Source organism: Macaca fascicularis, chromosome 13 (genome assembly GCF_037993035.2).
Source record: "Macaca fascicularis isolate 582-1 chromosome 13, T2T-MFA8v1.1".
NCBI lineage: Eukaryota > Metazoa > Chordata > Mammalia > Primates > Cercopithecidae > Macaca > Macaca fascicularis.
Window position 1 is genome coordinate 113,140,557 of NC_088387.1, and position 25,966 is coordinate 113,166,522.

Sequence of the window (25,966 nt, forward strand, 5' to 3'; positions counted from 1 at the left end):
CATGGTACTGGTACCAAAACAGAGATATAGACCAATGGAACAGAACAGAGTCCTCAGAAATAATACCACACATCTACAGCCATCTGATCTTTGACAAACCTGAGAGAAACAAGAAATGGGGAAAGGATTCCCTATTTAATAAATGGTGCTGGGAAAATTGGCTAGCCGTAAGTAGAAAGCTGAAACTGGATCCTTTCCTTACTCCTTATACGAAAATTAATTCAAGATGGATTAGAGACTTAAATGTTAGACCTAATACCATAAAAATCCTAGAGGAAAACCTAGGTAGTACCATTCAGGACATAGGCATGGGCAAAGACTTCATGTCTAAAACACCAAAAGCAACGGCAGCAAAAGCCAAAATTGACAAATGGGATCTCATTAAACTAAAGAGCTTCTGCACAGCAAAAGAAACTACCATCAGAGTGAACAGGCAACCTACAGAATGGGAGAAAATTTTTGCAATCTACTCATCTGACAAAGGGCTAATATCCAGAACCTACAAAGAACTCAAACAAATTTACAAGAAAAAAACAAACAACCCCATCAAAAAGTGGGCAAAGGATATGAACAGACATTTCTCAAAAGAAGACATTCAGACAGCCAACAGACACATGAAAAAATGCTCATCATCACTGGCCATCAGAGAAATGCAAATCAAAACCACAATGAGATACCATCTCACACCAGTTAGAATGGCGATCATTAAAAAGTCAGGAAACAACAGGTGCTGGAGAGGATGTGGAAAAATAGGAACACTTTTACACTGTTGGTGGGATTGTAAAGTAGTTCAACCATTATGGAAAACAGTATGGCGATTCCTCAAGGATCTAGAACTAGATGTACCATATGACCCAGCCATCCCATTACTGGGTATATACCCAAAGGATTATAAATTATGCTGCTATAAAGACACATGCACACGTATGTTTATTGCGGCACTATTCACAATAGCAAAGACTTGGAATCAACCCAAATGTCCATCAGTGACAGATTGGATTAAGAAAATGTGGCACATATACACCATGGAATACTATGCAGCCATCAAAAAGGATGAGTTTGTGTCCTTTGTAGGGACATGGATGCAGCTGGAAACCATCATTCTTAGCAAACTATCACAAGAACAGAAAACCAAACACCGCATGTTCTCACTCATAGGTGGGAACTGAACAATGAGATCACTCGGACTCAGGAAGGGGAACATCACACACCGGGGCCTATCATGGGGAGGGGGGAGGGGGGAGGGGGGAGGGGGGAGGGATTGCATTGGGAGTTATACCTGATGTAAATGACGAGTTGATGGGTGCAGCACACCAACAAGGCACAAGTATACATATGTAACAAACCTGCACGTTATGCACATGTACCCTACAACTTAAAGTATAATAATAATAAATAAATTAAAAAAAAAAAAAAAAAAAAAAGAAAGTCAACACAAAGAAACTTCTAAGGCAATCCAGGAAATGAAGGAAGAGATAAACATCTGTAAAAGAAATCAGTCAGAGCTTTTGGAATTGAAAAACTCACTCAAGGAATTTCAAAATACAGTTGAAAGCTCTATCAATAGACTGGACCAAGCAGAGAAAAGAATTTCAGAGCTTGAAGACCAGTCTTTGGAGCTAACCCAATCAGACAAAAATAGAAAAGAATTTTAATAAATGAACAAAATCTTCAAGAAATATGGGATTATGTGAAGCAACCAAATGTACAAATTATTAGCATTCCTGAGAGAGAAGGAGAAAAAGTAAACAACCTGGAAAATGTATTTGAGGAAATAATTCAAGAAAACTTCCCTAATCTTGCTAGAAGTAGCCATCCATATATAAGAAATCCAGAAAACATCTGCAAGATAGTATATAAAATGAGTAACACCAAGGCGTATAGTCACCAGACTGTCCAAGGTCAGTGCTAAGGAAAAAAATCTTAAAAGTAGCTTGAGAAAAAGGGCAAGCCATATACAAAGGGAACCCCATCAGGGCTAACCTTACAAGCCAGGACAGATTGGAGAGCTATTTTCAGCATTCTTAAAGACATTCCAACTAAGAATTTCTCAACCCACCAAACTAAACTTCTTAAGTGAAGGAGAACTAGACTCTCTTCTAGACAAGCAAGCACTAAGGGAATTTGTTACTATCAGACCAGCCTTAGCTCCTTAAGGGAGTTCTAACACAGAAACAAAAGAACAATACCTGCTACCACAATAACAACATAAATATGTAGCCCACAGACCCTGTAAAGCAGCCACACAATAGAAACTACAAAGCAACCAGCTAACAATGTCATGATAGAATGAAAACCTCACATATCAATATTAACTTTGAATATAAATGACCTACATGCTCCACTTAAAAGGCACAGAGTGGCAGGTGGAATAAAAACAAAAGACCCATTCTTGTGCAGTCTTCAAGAGACCCATCTTACACATAATGACACCCATAGGCTCAAAGTAAAGGGTTGGAGAAAGATCTACCATGCAAATGGGGGATGGAAAAAAAATGCAGAGGTTGCTTGCTATTCTTATATATGATAAAACAGACTTTAAACCAGCAGCAGTTAAAAAAAAAAGGGGGGTATTACATAATGAATCCTACATGCATAAAATCATAAAATTACGTACAATTCTACCTGAATAAAATTACATAAAATTCTACCTCTCAAGGGTTCAACTCAAGAAGAAGACTTAACTATCCTAAGTATGTACATGCGCAGCATTGGAGCACTTAGATTGATAAGACAGGTACTTCTAGACCTATGAAAAGACTTAGCCACACAATAATAGTGGGGAACTTTAACTCCCACTGACAGCATTAGACAGATCAATGAGGCAGAAAACTAATAAATTAACTCTGGACTTATAGTCATCACTTGACTAAGCGGACCTAATAAACATTACAGAATGCTCCACCCATCAGCCACAGGATATATGTTCTTATCTGCACATGGAATGTACTTCAAGATCGACCACATGCTCAGGCATAAAGCAAGTCTCAATACCTTCAGAAAAACTGAAACCATACCGTCTATGCTCTTGGACCACAGTTGAGTAAAAATGGAAATCAATACCAAGAAGATCTCTCAAAACCACACAATTACATGGAAATTAAACAATTTGCTCCTGAATTGCTTTTGAATAAACAATGAAATCAAGGCAGAAGCTTAAAAATTCTTTGAAATAGATGAAAACAGAGACACAATATACCAAAAGCTCTGGGATGCAGCAAAAGCGTGTTAAGAGGAAAGTACACAGTGATAAACATCACTTCAAAAAGTTAGATCTCAAAATAATGATCTAACATCACACCTAGAGGAACTAGAAAAACGAGAACAAACTAACCCCAAAGCTAGCAGAAGAAAAGAAGTCACTAAAATCAGAGCTGAACTGAATGAAATTGAGACCCAAAAATCCAACCAAAGACCCAACAAAACCAAAAGTTTGTTCTTTAAAAGGATAAACAGGGCCAATAGATTGCAAGCTAGATTAACAAAGAGAGGAAATCCAAATAAGCACAATCAGAAATGACAAAGGTGACATTACAGCTGATCCCACAGAAATACAAAAAGATCCTCAGAGACTATTATAAACATCTCTGTGCACACAAACTACAAAATCTAGGGGAAATGGATAAATTCCTGGAAATACACAGTCTTGTAAGATTGAATCAGGAAGAAATTGAAACACTGAACAGACTAATATTGAGTTCTAAAATTGAACCTGTAATGAAAGACCTACCAACCACAAAAAAAGCCCTTGACCAGATAGATTCACAGCTGATTTCTATTAGATGTATAAAGAAGAGCTGGTGGCCGGGCATGGTGGCTCACACTTGTTATCCCTGTACTTTGGGAGGCCAAGGCGGGTGTATTACCTGAGCTCAGGAGTTTGAGAACAGCCTGGCCAACATGGGAAAACCCCATCTCTATTAAAAATACAAAAATTAGCCAGGCGTGGTGGCACACGTCTGTAATCCCAGCTACTTGGGAGGCTGAGGAGGCTTGAGCTCGGGAGACAGAGGTTGCAGTGAGCCAAGATCATGCCACTGCACTCCAGCCTGGGCAACAGAGTGAGACTCAGTCTCAAAAAAAAAACTGGAATCATTTTATTGAGAACAGGAATGAGAGAAGGATATCCCCTCTCACCACTCCTGTTCAACATAGTTCTGGAAGTGCTAGCCATAGCAATTAGACAAGAGAAAGAAATAGAAGGCATCCAAATAGGAAAAGAAGAAATCAAACTCTTGGTCTTTGCTGATGATATGATTCTATACTTAGAAAACCCTAAGGACTCCTCCTTAGGAAGAGTTAGAACTGATAAATAAGGCTGTTAGAACTGATAAATGATTGTAGCAAGATTTCAGGCTACAAGATCGATGTACAGAAATCAGCAGCTTTTCTATATACCAATAATGTTCAAGCTGAGAGCCAAATCAAGAATGTAATCTCATTTACAATAGCCACACAGACAAAAAAAAATACCTAGGAATACATCTAACTAGGGAGGTGAAAGATCTTTACAAGGAAAGCTTCAAAACACCACTAAAATAAATCATAGATGACACAACAAATGGAAAAACCTCTCAGCTTATGGATTGGAAGAGTCAATGCCACTAAAATGGCCATACTGCCCAAAGCAATTCCTATCAAACTACCAACGTCATTTTTCACAGAATTGGAAAAAACTATGCTAAAATTCATATGGAACCAAAAAAGAGCTCAAATAGCCAAAGCAATCTTAAGCAAAATGAACAAAGTTGGAGGCATCACACTACATGACTTAAAACTATACTATAAGGATACAGTAACCAAAACAGCATGATAGTGGTACAAAACAGATATAAACCAATGGAACAGAATAGAGGACTGCAAAATAAAGCCACACACCTACAGCCATCTAATCGTCAACAAAATTGACAAAAATAAAGAGTGGGGAAAGGACTCCCTAGTCAATAAATGGTGCTGGTATAATTGGCTAGTCATATGCAGAAGAAAGAAACTAGACCCCTACCTTTCACCATGTACAAAAATTAACTCAAGATGGATTAAAGATTTAAATGTAAGACCTCAAACTATAGGAATCCTGAAAAAAAAAAAGTGAAGAACATCATTTTATCTGGGCATTGACCTTGGGAAAGGATTTATGATTAAAGTCCTCAAAAGCAATTGCAAGAAAAACAAAAATTGACAAGTGGAACCTAATTAGAACCAAAAAGCTTCTGCACAGCAAAAGAAACTATCAACAGAGTAAACAGACCACCTACAGAATGGGAGAAAATATTTGCTAACTATAGATTTGACAAAGGTTTAATATCCAGAATCTATAAGGAATTTAAACAGTTGAACAGGCAAAAAGCAAATAATCCCATTAAAAATGGGCAAAAGGCATGAAAAGACACTTTTCAAAAGAAGACATACAAGTGTTCAACAAACATGAAAAAATTACTCTGCATTATTAATCATCAGAGAAATGCAAATCAAAACCATGACAAGATACCATCTCATACCAGTCAGAATAGTTATTATTAAAAAGTCAAAACACAATGGATATTGGCAAGGCTGTGGAGAAAAGGGAATGCTTCATACAACGTTGGGAAAGTAAGTTAGTTCGGCCACTGTGGAAAGCGGTTTGCAGATTTCTTAAAGAACTTAAAACAACTACAGTTGGACCCAGCAATTCCATTACTGGGTATATACCCCAAGGAAAACGAATTATTCTGCCAAAAAGACACATGCTTTTCCCTGTTAATCACAGCACTATTCACAATAGCAAAGACATGGAATCAACCTAGATGCTCATCAATGCTGGACTGGACAAAGAAAATGTCGTACATATATACCATGGAATACCACACAGCTATAAAAAAGAATGAAATCATGCCCTTTGTGGCAACATGGATGGAGTTGGAGGCCATTATCCTATGCAAATTAACATAGGAACACAAAACCAAATATTGCATGGTCTCACTTATAAGTGGGAGCTAAACATTGGGTACTCATGGACATAGAGATGGCAACAATAGTCACTAGGGACTACTAGAGATGGGAGATAAGGAGGGGAGCAATAGTTAAAAAACTGACTGTTGGGTACTATGCTTAGTACCTGGGTGATGGGATCATTCATACCCTAAAACCTCATCATTATGGAATATACCCAGGTACTGCACATGTATCCCCTGAATCTAAAATAGAAGTTGGAAAGAAAATGTTTTTGTTGTTATTCCAACAATGTTCACAGTATCTTTACCAGGAGTAGACTCCATCTGAAGAAATCACTTTCTTTGCTCATGAAGTTTTGTCATGAGATTGCAGTAATCAGTCACATCTTTAGGCTTAACTTCTAGTTTTCCTGCTATTTTCCACCACATCTGCAGTTACTTACTCCACTGAAGTCTCGAACCCCTCAATGACATCCATGAGAGTTGGAATCAACCTCTTCCAAACTGTTGCTAATGTTTATGTTTTGACCTCCTCCCATGAATCACAAATGTATTTAGTGGCATCTAGAATGGTGAATCCTTTCCAGAAAGTTTTCAATTTAGTTTGCCTAGATCCATCAGAGGAATCACTATCTATGGCAGCTATAGCCCTACGAAGTGCATTTCTTAAATAACGAGACTTGAAAGTCAGAATTACTCCCTGAGCTGCAGGCTGCATAATGGGTATTGTGTTAGCAGGTATGGAGATGGCTTCTTTCCTTAAACATCATGAGCCAGTATCTGCTACTTTCAAAATTTTCTTTTACAGCTTCACCTCTCTCCACCTTACTAGAATTGAAGAGAGTTAGGGTCTTGATCTGGACTGGGCTTTGACTTAAGGAATGTTTGGCTGGTTTAAGCTTCTGTCCAGACAATTAAACTTTCTCTATGTTAGCAGCAATGCTGTTGTGCTTTCTTATCATTTGTGTGTGTTCAGTGGAGTAGCACTCTCAGTTTCCTCCCATAACTTTTTCTTTGTATTTACAACTGGTGTAAGAAGCTTAGCTTTCAGCCTGTCTTGGCTTTTGACATACCATCATCACTAAGCTTAATCATTTTTGGCTTTTGATTTAACGGTGAGAGACATACAACTTTTCCTTTCACTTGAACACTTAAAGGCCATTGTAGGTTAATTAATTGGCCTAATTTAAATAATTGTTGTCTCTCCGGAATGGGGAAGCCTCAGGAGAGGGAGAAAGACAGAGGAAGACAGAGACTGCTGGTCAGTGGAGCAGTCAGAACACACCTAACATTTATCAATTAAGTTCTTATGTGGGCACAGTATGTGGCGCCCCAAATGATTACAGTAGTAACATCAAAGATTGCTGATCACAGATCACTGTAGCAGGTAAAATAATATTGAAAAAGTTTGAACTATTGTTGAGAATTACCAAACTGCGACAAAGAGACATGAAGTCCCAGCACGTGCTATTGGAAAAATGGTGCCAAGAGGCTGACACGATGCAGGGTTGCCACAAACCTTCAAGTTGGAAAAAATCTCAGTATCTGCAAAGCACAGTAAGGCAAAGTACAGTAAAACAAGTCATGCCTGTAACTTATCATTTACCTCCTTCTCTTTGGTCTTAGTTTTTTTTTTAAAAAAAAAAAAAAAAGAAAGATCATCTGCAAGTTCCTTTTAAGTGAGAATTAATTTAGACTTCAATTATTTATTTAAATGTCTTTCATAATAACACCATATGGTATTGGGATAGAGCTTAAACTCTGAAGTCAGACAAACCTGTATTCCAGTGTGGCTGCCTTGGTCTGGTGGCTGTATGACTTTGGACATGTTATTAGCCACTCTGAGCTTCACTTTCCTCATCTGTGAAATAGAACCAATGATTACTGTGAGAAGTAAATCTGTAAAACTACGGAAAGAACATGGTGTGATAGCTAGTTATTATGAACATGGAAAGTTACTCAGAGTCATTCATCTGTTATTACCATCATCCAGAGTGATGCAGGTTGGAAATTTTTGTGTTTATCTCTTTTTTAGCATATATCGTACAGTATTGAAGTAATCTATTCTTGTCTTTCTGTCTAGACTGGGAGCTCTATGAGGACATAAACTGTGTTTCATTGATTCTTGTATTTCTAGTGTTCAGTACAGTGCCTTTCAGATGGTGGACATTTGGTAAAGATTAGTGGAACAATTGAGGTGTTTTCAACCTTTTTTTAAAACTGTTTTTTTTTTTTTTTTTTTTTTTGCTAAAAATAAACCTTATACTTGCCTTTAGTGTGACTTGAAATTCAGAAGACTTAAAATGTGGTATCTGAAAACAAACTAATGTTTTGTGACAAAGCATTGTTTTATTTTCCAAGTGCTTATTAGGTAGCTTAAAAGATTATGATATACAGCTTATGGGGTTCCATTCTACCTGACTGCATTCCCTGGAGAATCAGCCAGTGGATAAATTGCCCCGAAACAACTTGAGTTTTGATGTGAGTTGGAATATACTGACTAGATATATGATCTTAGTTTCCTCAGTTCTGAAATTATGAGGATTGGATTGTAATAGACTTTTAACATATCTGTCTTTAATTTTTAGTTTACTAATAATACTTAATAGTTGAGTGCTTACTACGTGCTAGATAACCCTGCCAATGCTTTTCATGTATTATCCCTTAATCCTGAAAAATCTCAAGTGGCTACTGTGTTTATTATGGTCACTTTACAAATGAGAACAAGCAGAGTAGCTCAGTACAGAAAATTATGAAGAATATCAACAGTGCATTCACTGAGTAGAAAAGCAACTGAATGCTTGTTGCGGAGGTCAGTGAGATAGAGGTAAATGCAGATTCATCTTCTACTGCTAAACTTGGATTGTTGCAACAACTAAGGCTTACACAGCAGGAGGCTGCCCAAATGTTAAACTGCACTCCAAAGATGGCCAAACATATCACCTGAATGGCTATGTCCGGAGAGGAGGGGCCACCTTAAGGTGATATGAGACACCATATCACCGTTTGAGAAGACTCGTAGCTTCTAAAGTTGTGATATATCCCTCATGTTTCAAGAAATTTAACATAGCAAAGGAGCACTTTTTTCCCCCAAGAGTCCTTAAAAATGTGTTTTCCGTGTTTAAGATAAGTACCTCTATTGAGTTCTACTCTCAATTTAAGAAGCCCTTGAAGGTGTTCTAGCAGCCCTTGTCACCTTTTCCCACGAAGTTAGAAGTCAGCCAGTGAACTGCTAGTGTTGGCAACAAATAAGTAGATCATTAATTTGAAAAGTGTGTGTTTTAATTGTTTTTTTAAAAAACTTTCTTCTATTTCCTTTTATACTCATTTAGGTTTTTCTGCTTCCTCTGATTATAATAGTTTTTTTTAAAAAGGCCACCATTTTTTCATTGCGTGTGTGTGTGTGTGCGTGTCAGTCAAACACATAGACTGACCTCTTCTGTACAACAGGTCAAATAAGTTTCTCCTACGGGCCTGCCTTGGAGACTATTACTGATTTATAATGTTTCTATGGAAAAATGTGTTCAAAATTTTGCGTAACTTTTCCACATTGGAGGTGCCTGTTATTCCATATGGATTAAGTTTAAAAGTTATTTTGATTATAGGTTAACACCCTCAGTAGTAGTTTAAAATTAAAGTAGATTTAGAGATTCAAGAGAAAACAGAAAATACTTTAAATTGTGCCTGATGATTTGAAAATTTTATTTTAAATTGTTCGTGCCACCAAAGGGGAAAGAAATTAGAAAGAGTGTGTGCGCATGCATGGACATGCATAAATTAGGGATGGTTTTGATGGATTTTAGTCACAGACATGCTGATCATATTTTGCCTGAATTTTGTGAAATGAGTATATTTATATAATATTCCAATATTCTTGAAATCCTCATTTAATGGTGGATTTCAAGAATACTGGAATATTAGAAAATACTGTGTCATGGGCTGGGTGCGGTGGTTCATGCCTGTAATCCCAGTACTTTGGTAGGCCGAGCTGGGCGGATCACGAGGTCAGGAGTTTGAGACCTGCCTGGCCAACATAGTGAATCCCTGTCTCTACTGAAAATACAAAAAATTAGCTGGGTGTGGTGGTGGGCGCCTGTAATCCCAGCTACTTGGGAGGCTGAGATAGGAGAATTGCTTGAACCCGGGAGGCCGAGGTTGCAGTGAGCCGAGATCATGCCATTGCACTCCAGCCCAGGCAACAGTGTGAGACTGTCTCAAAAAAGAAAAGAAAAGACTGTGTCATGTTAGCCAGAATGTTTGTAGATATGTTACAGCAAATTAAAATTAGTGAATTCAATTTATATAAGGAAGTTTATTTGACTTGAGCCATCATGTATTCAGAAGAAGTGGATTTGAGTATACCCTTTTCTTTTGTAAATTCTAATATTTAGTACTTTTTTGTTGTTTTGTCAGTCATACTGTTAAAAAGGTAGAGGCGGAGTACAAAGTTGGTATTGGAGAAACTAGCTTGGGAAAACAACTGATGTTCTGTCAGGATGATCCTGAAATTCATATTAATTACTTTTTAAAATAATTGTGCCTTGAGTTATAAAGAAAGCTATAATCCTGAGCCACGTAATCCCACATAGCTTCCATGCAGCCAGGAGACATGGAGTGCTGGGCACTGGGCATGGCTTTAGGCCTTGTTTTTTTCCCCCCAGCTCTTCTGGAGCCTGTGGTATGTGACTCCCTCTTTAGGGTGTCCACAGGATTTTAGGCTTCTGAGATTTCATTCCTTATTTTTTTCTGGGAATATTCTGTGTTGTGCGTAAGTATTTTTTAGCTTAATTCACTTCAGCTTGATGTTTGTGACTTGGCATCCCTCTTCTAATAGTGCTCTTACTTTTTATAGGTATGCCTTACACTTTCTTGTACAAAGTGGAATTTCCTACTGTATCATGATCATCATAGGAGTGGAGAACATGCACAAGTAAGTATTCACTTTATTCACATGCAAATAGATATTTCACTTGAATAGAATTGCATCAGAATAGAATTTTATTCATTACATTAAAAGTAATTCTGAATTGTGATAACTTTTTAAAGAAGAATTGTCATAAATACAAAAATAAAATCATTGGTATGCATCATTCTTCTTTTTACTTAAAGCACCGTTGACATTTTGGGATGGATGATTCATTGGCGTTCAGGACTAACCCGTGCTTTCTTTGTAGGATGTTAGGTAGCATTCCTGGCTTTCACCCCCTAGATGCCAGTCGCACCCCTTGAGCTGTGACAACCATAAATGTTTCCAGATATTTTCACATGTCTCTTGGAGGAGTGAAATTGCCTACTGTTAAGAACCACTGGCTTAGTCGGTAGGTGATAGCTGTGGAGAGATGCAGTGAAGTGAGTAGACTGGAGAGAGATTTAGAAGGACCGGTAGGAGATAAGGTGTCAAGGATGACTTCTGTGTTTCTGGCTTAAACAGTAGGGTAGATGGCAGCACTGTCTTCTGAGGTGGGGAGCCCTGAAAGTGGGGAGCATGTTGAGGGTGGCATAGAGCATTTCAAGCATTTCAGCCCCTAAACAGTGGATGGTATATAGTAAACACTCAATGGATTTTTGCTGTGTAAGTGGATGCTGACTTTAAGATATCTGTAAGACATGTAATAGGAGATAGGTAACTAAGGAGACATATAGTAGGAGCTGAGTAGCTGGGCTAGAGGTGGAAATTTGGGAATAGAGATGGATAAAATGTACTTGACTGAAAACCCAGGGACAGAGTCTATCAGCAGATCCTGCTGGGTGTTCTGCAATATCTGAGCTATGATGTGTGACATATGTACCATATTTCTGAATTCTGAATCACATATGTCTGCAAAAACTTTGTATAAGGAATCAAACCTATGGCTTTTATTAGCTTTTTTCTAAGTCTCATTTTATTTTGCATTTTCCGTGTTTGGCACTGTCAGTCACTACCTCTGTTGTGATGTGCACTGTCTTCTCCATTTCCATTGACATCGCCTGCACTGACTTTTCTTTTTCCTCTGTAAACCAGCCCTTACAAGTACCTGATGTTTTTATTTTAATTTTTATAAGAGGAGAAAGGGTATTTAGATAGTGTTTCAGATGAAGCAATTTTTATAGGCTTATGACCCTATTTTTAAAAAAACTTGTACCTCTGACGGGTTCAAAGTGATGCTACAATTAATATCTGATGCAGAAGATATTAATCAGGTTTAGATTACATTAGATTACAGAAAATAAGGGACTTACATACATTTTGGCTAAAGCAAAAGTAATATGCTTTTCAGTTGGAAGGTTAGTCAATTCATGTTTAGCAGTGGGAAATTGTTTCTTTTTCTTTTTTTTTTTCTTTTTTTTTTATTATTATACTTTAAGTTCTAGGGTACATGTGCATAACGTGCAGGTTTGTTACATATGTATACTTGTGCCATGTTGGCGTGCTGCACCCATCAACTCGTCAGCACCCATCAACTCGTCATTTACATCAGGTATAACTCCCAATGCAATCCCTGCCCCCTCCCCCGTCCCCATGATAGGCCCCGGTGTATGATGTTCCCCTTCCCGAGTCCAAGTGATCTCATTGTTCAGTTCCCACCTATGAGTGAGAACATGCGGTGTTTGGTTTTCTGTTCTTGCGATAGTTTGCTGAGAATGATGGTTTCCAGCTGCATCCGTGTCCCTACAAAGGACACAAACTCATCCTTTTTTATGGCTGCATAGTATTCCATGGTGTATATGTGCCACATTTTCTTAATCCAGTCTGTCACTGTTTCTTAGTTGCAATCTGTGAAGTAAACTTTGTGATACTTTAGACCTGCATTGTTCAGTATGACAGCTACTAGTGCACATGTGACTGTGTAAGTTTAAATTAATTAAAATTTAAAATTCAGTTCCTTAGTTACACCAGCCACATTTCAAGTGCTCACTAGCCACATATGGCTAGGGGCTACATTGGACAGTACGGATAGAGAACATTTCTGTCATTGCAGAAAATGATATTGGATAGTGCTGCTTTAGAGACATACAGTTGTATAAAATTAGTAACGTTACTCTTTTACAGTAAGTATTCAGGGAGATAATGCTACTTGCTTATATGATGCTGATATTTAGGTTAGAATCTTGGTGTTGTAATTTGACACTATTAGTGTAGAAGATTAGGGCAGGTAAGTAAGATTTGCCATGTGAGTAAATTGCTAGGGTTGGCAGTAAATAGTAGGTGGATAATTAATTTGAAAAGTACGTATTTTGATTTCTTTTTTAGCTCCCTTCTATTCAGCTTATATCCATATATATTTTTCTATGAATTTACTTTTTTACTTTTTTTCTTATTATCTGAATACGGTCTTTTTTTTTTTTTTTTTTTTTTTTTTTTCCTGCTTAGGCCTTTATAGTAATTAGAAATGTTTAATGGGTCAGACCAAATACACTAAATGGGACTTAGAGCATTTTTATGTGTTGTCCAAAGTGATTGTTTATGTGCAATACAATCTGTTTATTTCTAGTTTTACATGGTATATATTTCTTATATTATATTTTAATATATTTCTTTGACTAGCTAGAGTTTCAGTCTTTAAAATGAAAGATTTGAACTTATCTGAGTACTGAACAGTTTTTAAATTCTTACCTCTCTCTGCTTTATGATTTTTTTTTGCTTTATACTCTTTATGAGATATTCATAATGTAGTTATTGTACTTGCTTTGATTGACCCATGTATAAATACAAATATATATATAATATATATTATACATGTATATATACACATGCACATACATACTTTATTTTTGTAATTCCCTTTAATACCTCTATAGTATGTTTTATTATTCTGATTCATATCTAGATATTTCACCTTTAAAATGTAATCTAGGCCGGGCACCTTTAAAATGTAATCTACAGGCTCACGCCTGTAATCCAGCTCTTAGGGAGGCCGAGGCAGGTGGATCACTTGAAGCCAGGAGTTTGAGACGAGCCTGGCCAACATGGGGAAACCCCATCTCTACTAAAAATACAAAAAATTAGCCAGATGTGGTGGCATGCCTGTAATCCCAACTACTCGGGAGGTTGAGGCAGGAGAATCACTTGAACCCACAGGTGGAGGTTGCAGTGAGCCGAGATTGTGCCACTGCATTCCAGCCTGGGTGACAGAGTGAGACCTTGTCTCAAAAAATAAAGTAAAATAAAATGTAATCTATTCTAAAATTCAGTGCTTTTTCCTAGTCTGTATTTTCATATAAGCTTTGAAATTTTTGAGGAAAACATTGAACAGTTGAGGTAATAGAGACAAAGAAAAGAGTGTTGGGGATGGAGTATCCTATATGTCTTACTTTGAAGTGCGGTAATGATACACCTTAAGCTGCATGTCTGATAACAGAAGTTTATTTTTCCCAGTTCTGGAGTCTGGGCTGTCCAAGATCAAGGTGCTGATAGATTTGGCATCTGGCAAGGACCTGCTTCCTGGTTCGTAGTCAACGATCTTCTCTCTAACCTCACATGGTGGAAGGGGCAGGAGAGATCTAGATGTCTTCTAGAAGGCACTAATCCCACACATGAGGGTTCTATCCTCATGACCTAATCAACTCCAAAAGGACTCACCTCCAAATATCCTCATATTGGGGATTAGGTTTCAGCATACGAATTTTGGGACACTCTATAGCACTATATATTATGATATTAATTCCCCTTATTTGACATAGCAGGAATTTAAGTTTCACCATATTCACCCAGCACTTCTGAGAGCAGATTTGACAGATTATCTTTATAAAGATCCAGATAGTGAACTTTCAGCTTGCAGGACATACAGCCTCTGTCGCTATTCCACTCTGCTGGCGTCGTGCAAAGGTATCCATAGACAACATGTAAGCGAGAAGTGTGGCTGTGCTTCAGGAAAACTTTATTAACAAAAACAGGTGGTGGACTGGATTTGGCTAACTTGTATTCTAAGCTAACTTGTATTCTAACAGGGATTTTTAAAAAGAGCAGGAGGCAGAGAGAACCCTTTGCTACTAGCTTCAAAACTAGAAGTTTAAGTTTGCTAAGTGGTAATTTTAAACTTGCTAGAGCACAAATAATGAAATATGTGAACTTTTAAAAATTAATGACTTACAGTCGGGGGTGGTGGCTCACGTCTGTAATCCCAGCACTTTGGGAGGCCGAGGCAGGTGGATCACAAAGTCAGGAGATCGAGACCATCCTGACTAACACGGTGAAACTCCGTCTCTACTAAAAAATACAAAAAATTAGCCAGGTGTGGGGGTGGGCGCCTGTAGTCCCAGCTACTCGGGAGGCTGAGGCAGGAGAATGGCATGAACCCGGGAGGCAGAGCTTGCAGTAAGCCAAGATGGCGCCACTGCATTCCAGTCTGGGTGACAGAGCGAGACTCCGTCTCAAAAAAATAAAAATAAAAAAAATGACTTATCATGGATTATTGTTCTGAAGCAGGTGATTTTTTAAATGCTGATTGAACTGTTTGCCTTTCCCTTGGTATAGCTGTTGTGTAAAAGGGAAGTAAAATAATGTAAGGCCTGATATTTAACAGTTGAAGTGAGAACTATTATTCAAAACAATGTAAAAGAGATAGTTAAATCACAGGATAAGATCAATATACAAAAATCAGTGTTATTTCTGTATGTCAGAAATGAATAGTCCAAGTAAAATTGTAAAAATTCACTCACAGTAGCACGAAAAAGAACAATATGCTTAGGAATTAGCAAAAGAAGTGCAAGATCACTACACTGGAAGGAAGAAGCATTGCTGAGAGAAATGAAAGAAGACCTAAATAAATGGGAGAGACACCATGTTATGGATAGGGAGAGTCAGTTCTTGTTAAGATGGCAGTGCTTTCACTTCCACATTTGAGCAACAGGTTCAGTGCAATCCCTGTCAGAATTCCAGCGAGCTGTTTTGTAGAAATTGGCAAGCTGATCCTAAAATTTAAATGGAAATAAAAAGAATTTAAGATAGCCCCCCAAAAAGAAAAAAGTCAAAGGCCTAGACTATCTCATTACAAAACTTACACAAAGCTACAGTAATCAAGACACTGTAGAGATAGACATGTAAATCAGTTGAACAAAATATGGTCAAATGATTGTTGACAAATGTGTGAGGGCAAGGCACTGGGGAAGGGATTATCTTTTCTACAAATGATGCCATAAATTAGATATACACACTCAGGCCAGGCATGGTGGCTCTCGCCTGCAATCCCAGCACTTTGGCCGACTGAGGTGGGAGGACTGCTTGAGCCCAGGAGTTCAAGAGCAGCCTGGGCAACATAGTGAGACCCTATCTCTAGAAAATAAAAGTTATACGCATGGAAACAAGTAAATAATAAATCTTGAGCCCTGCCTCAGAGTGTACACACAAATTAACTCAAAATAGACCAGAGACCTACATGTGAGAAAAAACTATACAACCTCTAGGAAAAAATAGAAGTAAATATATTTGACATTGGATTAGGCAAAGGTATGACATTAAAAGCACAAAATAAAAACAAAAGTGTAGTTTGGACTTAATGAAAAGCCACAGACTAAAATAAAATACTTGCAAAATATGTATCTGATAAAGGATTTTATCCAGAATATTTAAAGAACTCTTACAACTCCATATTAAGAAAACAAGCTACCCAGTTAAGAAAGGGGCAAAAGATTTGAATAGGCATTTCATCAAAAAAGATACATAAATGCAAAGTGAGCATATGAAAGATACTCAGCATCATTAGTGATTAGCAAATGCAAAGTGAGCATATGAAAGATACTCAGCATCATTAGTGATTAGCAAAATGCAAATGCAAACAGCAGTGAGGTACCAGTTCACACGCACAAAGAGCAGCAGCACGAAGTGTGGGTGATGCCGTGGGGAGGGTGGAAACTTCACACATCGCTGCTGGGAATATAAAATGGGGCAGCCGCTGAGGGAAAGAGTTTGCGGTTCCTTAAAATGTTAAACATACACTTCCCATAAAACCTAGTAATTCTACTCCAAAAGAAATGGAAACATACCCTCATGGCCACCTGTCTGTGAAAGCTTATGGCCGTGTTATTCATCATAGCCCAAATTGGATATAACCCAAGTGTTGATCAGCAGTGAGTGAACCATGGTACATCCACACAGTGAAATACTACTGAGCAGTGACAAGGAATGTGCACGTGCCACAGCATGAGTAAACCCGGAGTCCACATGCTGAGTAAGGAAGCCAGCCACAAGAGACTAGCTTATAGGATGCCATTTGTATGAAATTTCTATGCAAGGCGAAGCCAGAATGACAGAAAGCATCAATGGCTGCCCAGGGGCAGGGGATGGGAGTGAGGATTCACTGCAGATGGGAATGAAGGAACTTTCCAGTGATGGAAGGATTCTAAACCTGCACTGTAGTGTGAATTCACTGAAACACATTGACTTGTACACTTAAATTAGGTAAGTTTTATGTCATGTAAGTCTACCTCAAAGCTGTTTAAAAAAGATAAACGCTATAAAGGAAAATGTAACAAGGAAGGTCAATATTAAAAAGGCACAGCTTGAATGTTGGTTTAAGGATTTTGTATATTTTCTCATTGAAGCAAATGTATGGGTGTTTATATGTATCTGTATTTTTCTGAGCTGAAAAGAATGAAACATCAGAAGGAGCACTGACCCTCGAAGGTGCCCTTGAAGGAAGGAGGTCTAGAGTTGAAGGGGAGGCATGGTAACTGTCTTCAGATGCTGGAAGGGAGTAGATGTGCTCATTCTTTGGCGTGCTCAGATGGAATACTAGTAGCCAGATGAAATGTGAAAAGGCACACATGGCCCAAGGAAGGATGGCCTCAGGTACAGTGAGAATGTTTAACAGTATGGTTTGTGGAATATTGCATTTGTCATTGGAGATCTGTAAATTGATGCTGAGGGGACATTTTGGTTTGGATGCTGTGGGAGATTGTGCCAGGTGCCTTCTACATTCCCTTCTGGTGGGCGTTCCTGACAAGCCATGGCAGGAGCTGCTGAGCAATGATATAAGCTGTTCACGAGTGCCTTCCCCTTAAATCCATAAAGAACTAAGAAAATGGAAGAGTCAGCTGGGTGCAGTGGCTTACACCTGTAATCCCAGCACTTTGGGAGGCAGAGGCAGGTAGATCACGAGGTCAGGAGTTTGAGAACAGCCTGCCCAACATGGCAAAACCCCGCCTCTACTAAAAATACAAAAATTAGCTGGGTGTGGTGGCAGGTGCCTGTAATCCCAGCTACTCAGGAGGCTGAGGCAGGAGAATCGCTTGAACTGGGGAGGCGGAGATGGCAGTGAGGCAATATTGCACCACTGCACTCCAGCCTGAGCAACAGAGCGAGACTCCTTCTCAAAAAAAAAAAAAAAAAAAAGAAAAGAAAAGAAGAGGAAAAAAAAGAAAATGGAAAAGTTCTATCGTTGCAGCATTGACTTTCTCCCTGTTCTCTGCCTTTTATGCCTTAGTACATCCGTTCCTTCTCTTTATATTCCCACTACCTTGTTTTCTATCCCCCATTAAGACATAGAAGGGAAGAGGGGGCTGATTGTGTGCCCTATTGGCAGTTTTACTGCTTGAGAGGTGGTGGCACCTCATTGTATAAGTGAGAAAGCAGAGACTGAGTTATTGGGTAACTGAGGACGTGTGGCTGGAAAACAGTGGGTATGAACCGGTATCTGTTCTGTTCTGAGCATGCTGTTTTAAATAATCTATTTTCATTTGACCGAAATTTATTTGCACGATCTGTCACAGGTAATTTGCCCTTTATCTCTTTTTATGAAACGAAAAACTATTGCTGTTAAAGGAATTACAGATATCAGCAGACAGAGGAGAATCTTTCTTGAGATATGGGATGAGAAAGTTCAAGTGAGTTTCTTTCTAGTAATTTTGACATCATGTGATGTTTTAGAACCATTTCCAAAGTTTATTCTGTGTGTGTATGTGTTTGAAGATTGCTCCAGGGAAAGGATTGGCCGTGTGTCTTTTCTGGCCTCAGATGACCTCCCTGCTTCCCAGGGATTGTGTGCTCTGGACAGCAGCCGCGGAAGCCTGTTTCCTAGGACCGGTGTGGTGTGGAGGGTCTGAGAGCGTCTTTGGCCTGACTGTGTCTCTGACCCTCTAGCCTAGCATAAGCTTGCTTGCTTCAGCATAAGTCCTGAAGCTGTGCCCCAACCCTGATCTCCTTGTCCTAGAACCTCCCTTCATCCCTGTCACAAGACATCTTTCCCCCATGCTCCTGCTGCAGTTGATGCCATCGGACTCTGTCCTGCCGTTTTCTTTGGCCCCAGTGGTCCCAGGTCCTCTGATTCTAGGCCAGGAGGAGTGAGCAGCAGGATTTACTCGAGTGCCACCTTGTTGGGGCTTTGGGCCTCCATCAGGTTCAGCTGTGGAGTGTGTTCCGCAGGCACAGGACATGGATATGGGGGACAAGTGACTCTGCCAGAGTGCAAAGGGACAGAATTGAGATTAAATTCCTGAGATACACGAATACCAGTCTCCATTTAGTAGAAAGATTCCTTCACTGTTTCGTGGTAGACAAAATTCCAGTAAGGGCGATGAATCATGAAATCAGGCTGTTTTATTGGTTCATTCATTCGTTTGTCTTATCTATAAGACCAACTTCACACCCCCCTCCTGTGTCCTAGGAGAGGACTGTCCTCTCCTAGGACACTGTCCTCCGCTTCTCCTCCGAGGAGTTCAGTATGGCAGGAGGCATGTGAGCACATTTTAATATTGTGTGCTAAGAGCTCTGGTGGGAGAGAGTTTACAAAAATAGCTAACCTAGCTAGGAGCAAGCAACTCAGGGCAGAGCTTCCTGGGGGGAATGGTATGTGAATTAGATATGAGGACTCTTAAGTAGCTGAAGAGGTAGCAAGGGCAGACTTTACTGCAGGGTAGACAGCACAGGCAGAGGCGTGGAGGCATGAAATGTGGCAACATGAAACATGGTGGCATGAAACACGGTGGCATGAAACATGGCATGAAACATGGCAGCGTGAAACGTGGCGGCATGAAATGTGGCGGCATGAAACATGGCGGCATGAAATGTGGCGGCATGAAACACGGTGGCATGAAACACGGCAGCATAAAACAGCATGGAAGCACTGGCAGCTTAATAAGTAACCTGACTATAGGGGGTGGTGAGGTGTGAGTGTGTGTGTGTGTATATGGCAGAGAGAGCGTATGCCCAAGCATATGAGCTTGGTGGGGGAGGGGTGACACCGTTACATCTCAAGGCATGCTTTCCCAGCCATTTCCCTTTGGCCAAAGTATATGGTTTGTGTAATAGTCCCCTTGTCCTCTCAAATGAGAAACAAATGCATCAAATGTGTTTCATGTACACAGAGAGGGCTAAATTTCTCTTTTATCTAGCATTTATTTAGTATATACAATTTAAAAATAGACACACGTGTGCCTTGCCTATAAAAAACTGTATGATCTGGCTATGGAAACAATCCCTACATGCGTCTTGATGTGTGCCACAACCAGCACCATTTAAACCAGGCCCTGGGGTAGGTACAATCTGTGTACTTGGACTTCCCTCTCATAGAAATTCAGCACCATGGTGGCAGTCACATGCACATAGCACCGTTTGATGTGATCTTGCTTGTGTACATCTTGGTCTGTGTCTCCCTGGCGAGTGTGAGTGACGGAGGGGCAGGAGCACGCCCTGCCTGTCTCACACACCGCTTCATCCCCAGGGCCTCGCAGAGTGCCTGGCACATGGTACGGTCTCAGTCAATACTTATTAAAAGAGTGCGTTTAGGGTACAGCCTGGTTTTATCCACCCTCTACTGACTCCTTTGCCTTGTTCTCTATGACTGCGCTTCCTTCCTTCCTGGGAAATGTCTCTTTTCTAGCAGGTATGGTTCCCTGTGTTCCTTCTGTTTGTAGTGTTCTTCATCCTCCCTCTCCTCCTGACTCTCAGATTTCACCGTATTACATCCCTAGCGAGTCTTGCTGAGATGTCTCAATCTAGGACAAATGATTCGTTACACACCCTCTCGTGGAATTGTGTTCCTTTCCTTCAGAGAATCTATCTCAGTTCTTGATGATAAATGTTTGAGAGAGTTAACTTGAGGAATGTGTTTTGCCCTCATTGACTGCAAATTCTGTGATGGCCATTATGCTGTGCCTGTTTTGTTTTCTGAATATAGTCAGTACCTAAGAGACTGTATGCTCTCAGTGAGTGTTCACTGGTGAATAGATGACTGATGACATGACTTCTGCATCACAGCACACCTTGTCCAAGGAGCTCCCTCAAGCTCCTGCTTCCTAGCCATAGCCCTGCCTCATTTGGAACACCGGGATCCTCCTCAGGGCCTGCCCCATGAGGGGCTCATGAAAGCCACTGTAGACTCCCTGTCTCCTTCTCTGTGCCCCTGGAGCAAGTCTCATCTCTGATTCTTGTACCTGCAGCAGCTCTTGCCAGACTGTACTCTCTCTGTTCCCAGGAAAGAAGCAGAGGGGTGGAAATGAGGGAAGGGCCGAACATAGGGAGCCTCTCCACTTAGGCTGTGGAGGAAGGGGAAGAAAAATGTGTTTCAGGCGTACCTAATTGGAATTTGAAAGGTATTTTCCCTGGCGAAGGCAGCACAATGTGGCCGTGTTCTGTGATATTCAAGAGTGGAAACCTGTTAACCTTGAGAAGTTAAGCTGAAAATTTTCTTTATAACTTGGCAAGTAATTTCCTCCGTCCCTCCCTCCCTCCTCCTCTCTTCCTCCCTCCCTCCCTCCCTCCCTTCCTTCCTTCCTTCCTTCCTTCCTTCCTTCCTTCCTTCCTTCCTTCCTTCCTTCCTTCCTTCCTTCCTTCCTTCCTTCTTTCCTTCTTTCCTTCCTGACGGAGTCTCCCTCTCTAGCTCAGGCTGAGTGCAGTGGCGCAATCTTGGCTCAGTGCAACCTCTGTCTCCCGGGTCCTGGTTCAAGCAGTTCTCCTGCCTCAGCCGCCCGAGTAGCTGGGATTACAGGCATGCGCCTCTACGCCTAGCTAATTTTTGTATTTTTAATAGAGACGGGATTTCACCATATTGTCCAGGCTGATCTTGAACTTCTGACCTTGTGATCTGCCTGCCTTGGCCTCCCAAAGTGCTGGGATTACAGGCAAGTAATTTTCAACAAGATACATGACCTGAAGAAAAATGTAAAAGATGTAAGTATATGCAATAAATTATTGCATAGATCTAATGGGTTGCTTTGCTGTGTGTGGAATTATATTGTAAAAGCTGTAGGAAAGTGATTTTAAAGCTCCCATCATATGGTTCCGCTGCCCACCAATTTGAACAAACACTTATTGTGGGCCACAGTATTTCCAGGAACTCAAAGATAAAGGAGATGGGCTCCTTACCCTCTGAAATGAACAGTTAAGTTGGGAATATTACAACGTCATTCCTGCAACAAATGTTTATTATGCTGATGCTGATGCTGGATTCATCTAGTGATGAATAAAAAAGACAGACTCTGTCCCCTCATGAAGCTTACAGTCTAACTACCCACCACAGGCAATTACTGTTACAAAAGAAGGGTGTACCAAAGCGGGGGGGCATCCTGGAGGGAACAGCTGTGGTGGAAAGTAGTAAAACTATGTGTCAGCCACTGACTGTATTCAGTAGAATAAAAAAGGTACAAACGGTTTACAGATATTTGGTGTTAAGTAGAATGATGCCAACATATACTTATTTTAAAATATTGGGAAATATATTTTCTTCAGAAGTCTACTTTATTGATGATAAAATTGAACAGCAGACATGAAAAAAGGTTGAATTTAAACTCTGATTCCCACTGGGTGGCCTTAGTGATTGATTTTTATGAGCACTGGTTGGAGTCAGATATATATGGGTTTGAATTCAAGCTCTGCTAAGTTTCCATTACCTTCAGAACCTTGGCTAAGTCACTTTGCCTTTCCAGGCTTAAATTGGATTAAATCAGTAACTTAGATGAGGAGCAGGGTACCTGCATGCTTTGTATTGTGGGCATGTAGGTAAACTTTTCTTGGAATAATGGGTTCAGCTACCAAGGAGAGGTGTTCAAACTTCTAGATCAAATCCTTTCAGAGGTCATTTTTAGTTCTGAAGTATTTGCTGGTTTTTTTTCTCTCTCCTGATTATGTGATATTAAAGCTTATTTTAAAGCATTCATACTTGTCGTATTTACCACTGTGTACTGCAGTTCATTTTCTTCTCCCCAGAGTGTGAACTCCTTGGCAGGGATATTTTACTCTTTAAAATCCCACTGTTGAGCATACAGATGATAGCTCAGTAAGTGAAGTTACCTGTTGTATTCTGTTCTATCAAATGAGTATTTGTGAGTTCTTGCCTTTGACTCTTTTTAACATTTTTTTGGCTGGATATTGGTTCCTGGTGTAAGAGATTTCCAAATTCTTTTCACTATGCTCTTGGCCTTGAATGCCACACTTGATGGGTTGACTTGCCATAGTCTCCTGGTGTTCTCTGCTTCTCTTCCCTCTTGCTTTTCTTCCTCTTAGGCTCTCCATAGGGTCAGCAGACATGGTAACTGGCAAAGTGGGGTGGAGTCGGGGCAGGAAGAGGCAGCTTGGGCTGCTGTGGTCTCTATCTCAATCCACCATGACCCTGAAGAGCAGACTGTCCTGGGGTCCGTGTTATCTGTCATCTGTCAGTACTCACAGCACTCCTACAGTGGCTTCCTAGATAGAAGTGTCATCAGGAACTGCCTTAACTCTACTGGGAATGAATGATGATCTTGGAAGTGCCATCTGGCAGGCAGAAGGCTCAAGTCGTTTGAAAATGTGTCCTCATGGAGTTAATTAGCAGTGGTTAGTGGCTTGGCAGGAACTCTGTGGGGAAAATACTAACTTCACTGAGGACAATCCCATGATCCCACAAGAGAGAATAAAATGTGGCAGCAAGGAAAGTGGACTTTAGATTGTTTTCTTGTATGTTCTCTGTGGACCATATTCGCCAGCCTTTCAGGGGTTTGGAATAAAGGTACAGGCCCTCTTGGTATTGCTGTGCTAACCCGAGATAAAAATTGCATTTCATTTGGGAAACTATGAGTAATTCTAAAATTGATTTTTTGATATTATCTTATCCTCCTAAGAGTTAATGTTTCAGTAATTACCATGTATCAGTCACTGTGATAAGCACATGTGATTGCATCCTAGCAACAGCACTTACAGGTTTGTGTGTTATGCCTCTTTCACCAAGAAACAGAAGTTAGTAAATGGTGATCTGGGATTTGAATTAGTTGTGTCCCATTCCACCCAGGTCTTTTTATTATTATTTCTAAGCAGTAACCATTATGATTATGAGATTGTGTCATTAAAAAGAAATTAAATAGATTGAGGAGAGTTTGTGGAGCCAACAGGGTCTCCGAACAAAAGCGGGGGTTGTAGGTGTTTGTGATTATTCATCAGAGCAAATATGCATATATCTCTATCCGCAAGAATGTGGTTGCCTTTTGGCATATTGTGCTTAGGATGTAAGGGTTTTAAAATATTCTCAGTTCCCGTAGGGAGTTACTTCGTAATAGGTAATAGGATGTCCAGGTCCTGTTGGATTTCTGAAAGATTTTCAGAACATGGCATTATGCCATCAAATCCTACACTCAGGAAAGGCTGTGATTGAGATTCCTCTGAATACTGGTAAGTCAATGTCGTGTCTCTTTTGGAGGTGTTATGTTTGAATTAACTTTATTTCAAATTGTAAACTGAATCCCTGTTGAGGTTTCAGTCATTCTTGAGCAAGTAAGGGAAGCACTTTTTTTTCTTGGATCGAGGGCTTTTATATGAAGTAGGGGGATTCTGTTAATTAGAGGGATGGTAAGACTAACACACATGTTTGGTAAATAAAGGCATTACTTTGGACATTCTGAACCTATTAGAGTAAAAAGAAGTTCACATAGATTGCTCATAAAATGGGGCTCTGCCAGGTCAGGACTGTCTAAAAGGTCAGTTTGATAGTTAATGCCCCAAATTAATCAATTAAAAATCAAAAGATGTCATTCATGATGGCTCATGCCTGTAACCCCAAGCGCTTTGGGAGACTGAGGTGGGAGGATTGCTTGAGGGCAGGAGTTCAAAACCAGCCTGTGCAATATAGTGAAACCCTGCCTCTACAAAAATTGTATAACTTAGCCAGGTTTGGTGATATACCTGTAGTACCAGCTACTTGAGGAGGGCAGGAGAATTGCTGAACCCAAGAGTTCAAGCCAGCAGTGAGCTGTGATTGTGCCACTTCGCTCCAGCCTGGGCAACAGAGCAAGACCCTGTTTCCTCCCTCTCTTCTACCCAAAACATTTTCAAGATATCATCCAATTTGATGATATATCTGATCTTGAAAATAATTATATATTACTGAAACATAACTGGGTAGTTGTAGTAACTTAAAATAAGAATATTACTCTTTATGATAAAGTACAAGGATGCATCTTTTGCATTTGGGAACTTCTAGAAACTAATCTTACTTTTACACCAAGATCCTAATCCTTGCCAGAACACTGAAAGAAAAATTAAGAGCCCGTGCAACCATCCATTAGAATGACGAACAAAATTATTCAGTTGTTATAATACCATGCCATTTATATAAAAAATTGTGGTTCATGTTGAAGTTTTATCATAAAAGAAGCATAAGTGAAAGGGGTATTTTTTCAACTTTTGGTTAGTAAATGAGGAAATTGTCTTAGACAGTTGAGACTTGCTAAATGATGAACTCTACCTATGATGTGGTGTGTTGTTATAAGTATATAGACTTGACATGTGCACGTTCTGTAGTCACTGTGTTAGAAAGAGTATGGTTTAATTAAAAGAGCTTTTGGCCTTTGACTTTGGAATTTGAATGATGGAGTGATTTCTATGTGCTACTTTGCTGAATTTTTTTTATTTTTCCTCCTAAATACGGTATCCCATTTGACCGTTGAAACAATCCTGTATAGGAAGTGTTACTGTCTACTTGTACAGATGGGGATACTGAGGTTCCAGAAGATTAAATCACTTCAACAAGGTCACAAAACCAGTAACTGGCGGCTCTAGAAGTCTGTAAAATTCATTAGTCTTTTCTAGGGTTGTTAGATTGTTTATTTACTGAGATTCTTGTAAAGAATGTTTTATTTAAGTTGGAGAAACAAAG

The 25,966-nt window shown here is 39.7% G+C and overlaps 1 protein-coding gene across 11 annotated transcripts in view; it reads left to right on the plus strand.

Moving 5' to 3' along the window:
• MBOAT2 (membrane bound glycerophospholipid O-acyltransferase 2) overlaps positions 1-25,966 on the plus strand; it is a 153,221-nt gene that overhangs the window by 48,746 nt on the left and 78,509 nt on the right. For 8 of the 11 annotated variants that reach the window (XR_012422700.1, XR_012422697.1, XR_012422698.1 and 5 more), the window contains one exon: positions 10,783-10,860. The exons of the other annotated variants lie outside the window; for them this stretch is intronic. Coding sequence is in view for 2 of the 8 variants with exons in the window: in XM_005576601.5 (XP_005576658.2) it covers positions 10,783-10,860 (78 nt within the window). In the remaining 6 variants the exon portion in view is untranslated. The remainder of the gene's footprint in view (positions 1-10,782; positions 10,861-25,966) is intronic. 11 annotated transcript variants of the gene reach the window in all.